The sequence below is a fragment of the Zea mays genome, chromosome 8, assembly GCF_902167145.1.
Source record: "Zea mays cultivar B73 chromosome 8, Zm-B73-REFERENCE-NAM-5.0, whole genome shotgun sequence".
NCBI lineage: Eukaryota > Viridiplantae > Streptophyta > Magnoliopsida > Poales > Poaceae > Zea > Zea mays.
In genome coordinates, this window is record NC_050103.1 from 143,207,927 (window position 1) to 143,211,435 (window position 3,509).

The 3,509-nt window shown below is 44.3% G+C and overlaps 1 protein-coding gene across 1 annotated transcript; it reads right to left on the bottom strand.

Moving 5' to 3' along the window:
• Positions 1-700: 700 nt before the first annotated feature.
• Positions 701-2,727, bottom strand: LOC100272242 (LIN1 protein). The gene is made up of 3 exons (NM_001350728.1): positions 2,446-2,727; positions 1,304-1,403; positions 701-1,098 (listed from the first exon to the last, which is right to left on the bottom strand). The coding sequence occupies exons 1-3, from the start codon at positions 2,690-2,692 to the stop codon at positions 1,026-1,028; spliced, it is 420 nt and encodes a 139-aa protein (NP_001337657.1). The 5' UTR covers positions 2,693-2,727; the 3' UTR covers positions 701-1,025.
• Positions 2,728-3,509: the final 782 nt, after the last annotated feature.

Below are 3,509 nucleotides of genomic sequence, written 5' to 3' on the forward strand. Positions count from 1 at the left end.
CCTCAATTTTTTTAACCCCTTATACCTAGGTTTAGGTACACACCAAAATAAAACAAATTTTTGTTTAGTTAGCGTGAACAAATCTAGTGAAAACTAGGTTTTGATCTATTTTTCTGTCGATACTTCATTGCTCAATCCACTCTTCACCTGAGCCATTTGATTCTCTTCCCTAGCGCAAGCCCAGTCGTGGCTCACTCGCTTCTTCGGTCATCAACTGACCAGTAAGTCGGTGACCTAATCCGCCCGCTGCAGCGCACCTTACCTTCTCATCACTCATCAGCTCGTCGACTCGTCAGGATCCTGCAGGCAACGTTGATATTTTGCCTCCTAGTCCGCACCAGCAGATGGGCAAGTTGTTGGTGAGACCGTGGCGTCACCTGTCCCTCGCTAACTCATTAGAGTCCCACCGCGCGGTTGCAACACGACAATGGGTGTCGCTTGCCGTCACCGTCATCTATCGCTACCTTGCCTCCCGCACTCGCTCCTCCTAGTTGTCGTCGTCTCACTAACGCCAACTCACGACAAATTCGATGACTCGCCAGAACGACACGTTGATACGGCTGCTCCGCCCTAGTGCCTCATCCTCAGTCAGTCCACCTATTTTCTCTCTCTAGCTCTCCTTTTGGTAGCCAAAAAGGTTTTTTTGGTATTCATATCATTTTGAAAACACTAGATATTATCATTTAACATTCATATTATTATCATTAATCTATATTTATGGTCTAGTCTGGTGATTTGTCTCTTGCACTATCGGCCCCACCTAGAATTTTGTTCTGCATCCGCCACTGATGCGTACGGCTGCACCGCACCGACCAGGGAGAGCAAAGGCAAAATAAAATGGAAGAAGGCATATCCTACGGATGGCCAGGACTGAAACCACCCAAAAAAAAGTTTCACAATAAAAATCCATACATGGACTGCTGCTTGCGCGGGGGCTCACCTTCAGCAGAGTGCTAACCATAGAAAGAACACGATACGAATCTGTGTTACAGAAAACATCCAGGGCTGCTACGAGCGAGATCTAGCTAAACTGAGATTCTGTGCCTGCCTTTGGCGATTCTCCGGGCAATCACCTTGCGCCCACCCTTGGTCGATTTACTGCAGAACCAATGTAACAAGGACATGAGGGCACTGAACCACAATCATGCCAGATAAACTACCTTCCTAATCTAAATGATGAGGTGCCAAAGGCAAACATGAACGGAAACAGAATTTGATAATACCAACTTGAAACCCATCTTCCTTTTTCAATGAAGGACGAGGGAAGCAAAATAATGGCCAGGGAAAAGCTAGAGAGACAGACCGTGTAAGAAATCCATGGGTTCTTTTCCGCTTGATTGTACTGGGCTGGTAAGTTCTTTTCGGGAGCAACTGAAAGGGGTCATTAGGAACAGGATCCTCGACTACAAATAGCAGAACAGAAGCAACGGATTAGAAAAAGACATCAAACTAACAAAAATAAAAGTTGATCCTAGCTGCCAGGTCATAATCCAAAGCCTACATATCATAATCAAGACTCTAGTATTCACCAAATATAACTACGGCAACATTTCCAGCAACAGAAGTAGCAAGGAACAGTCACTGTTTGGGACCATGCAAGGAAACAATCCAGGAACAGCAGGACGAACTGCATGTACTTGAGTATTTGTCATACACTTTCTAACCAATTTTAGGACAATCAGCAGCAGCTGGAACAAGAAATGGCCACCATTTGGCACTATGCAAATAAACAGTCTTAGCAAAAGGAGACTTGGGTAATTGAGTATTTCTACTGCACTTTCTACCAGACTTAATTTCAACATAAATCATAGCAGAATTTCCTAAGCTCCACACAATCTCAGTTTTAGGCTGTCAAATGATCCACAAACAATTTATGCAGTGTATCAATCTTTAGGTTCTGCCACCTACTATTTAAGGAACAAAAAGGCATCAAGGAACTTTAAATACTGAGTACTGTATTGCAAGCAACGTGTTCTTCTATGCGTAAGAGCATCAATAACACTAGAAACGTGACTTCTCAAGGTTGATCAATCACTTAGTAACTTTCAACACAAGCCAGATAAAAGTAACACATCAGCATTGATGAAGGCAACCATGACTTTTCAGAAAACAATGCCCCCAAATAAGGTAACTGTATGAAATCTTGGCAATTCTTCCCAAGTCCGCAAAAAGCAAAGCTTAATAGTGAAATGGTATAACTGCAAATCACAGAAAATGCGCATTACAACAGAAATCATGCGAGTTTCGAGTAGTCACACACTGCAATTTCTATATTCAACGACACTACAATCTCTATATTCAACGAACGGTTTATGAAAAACATTGATCCCAGTCCCCCTATTCCCCATTTCTGAAACTGGCAGTGACTAGCGATCCGAGCCCAACTTCAATACTCAATCACGGCCCAATCCATTCATGAGTGCGTGTGTGTGAGAGAAGCTGTACCGTCGTCGATGAAGAAGCGGAGCGAGGGAAGTCCGCAGGGGAAGGATATCTCGCCGGGGAGCGAGCTCAGCCTGGCGATGGTCTCCGCCTCGTAAGCGTCCACCCCCGCCGGTGCCGGCGGCGGGACGTGTGGCTGCAGCCTGGCTAGCGGCAGCCCGGCGCGGGGTATGGACGAGGACGGAGACGCGAGAATGCGGCCGAAGAGGGATGATCCAACCCGTGCAAGGGTCTTCGCCGCCGACGCCATCGCCGAGCAACCCTAGCCTCCTCCTCCCCCTGCTCCTCCTCTGCTACGTTGCCGCACTTTTTTTTGGTGGAGAAACTATTCCCTCACCGCACTTGGGCTGGCGAGCTATGCTGAACTCTGTGTGCCTCCAATGGGCCGAATGACGATGTTCAAAAGGCCCGTTTCAAGAATTCTGGGTTGATCGGATTTGTTTGCTTTGTGGCGTTTCGTTGAAAGAGCGACTGAGGCGCTGAGCATATTGCCTGCTGCCAGTACTAGCTGGCGTGCTGCTGACTGTATCGTGGACAGCGTCAAAGCCTCAAAGGCCAACGTGGGCTGGGCAGACATAGCGTACTCACTCCGGTGTACTATTAGTTATCGTTTTCGATAAGGTTTGAGTCAAACTTATAAATTTTTAACTAAAATAACTATTTTATTATTTAGTTTTGAAACCTAATATTTATATGCACGGATTTGTCTTAAAAATAATTTTATAAAAGTATAAATATATTAAGAGTTTATTTATATTTTAACAAAAAATCATTAGTCAAAGTTATATTTTACTATTTTAAAGATCGTGTTGTCCTAAACGACAACTAATAGAAAACTGGAGGGAGTATTCCACAACCGCAACCATTTTGCTTGGATCGTATGGAATGGATCAAACATTCATCCAAGAAGCAAGGTGCTGAAGCTCCTTTGATACGGTAGTACGGTACACTCCTATATCTGATAATTATATGTTTGTTCATTTGAAGATTGATTACCCTTTGGGAACCTATCAAGTGCAAACTAACCATTTGCCATGTAAATTCTTATGATAATTTTTTAAAACACC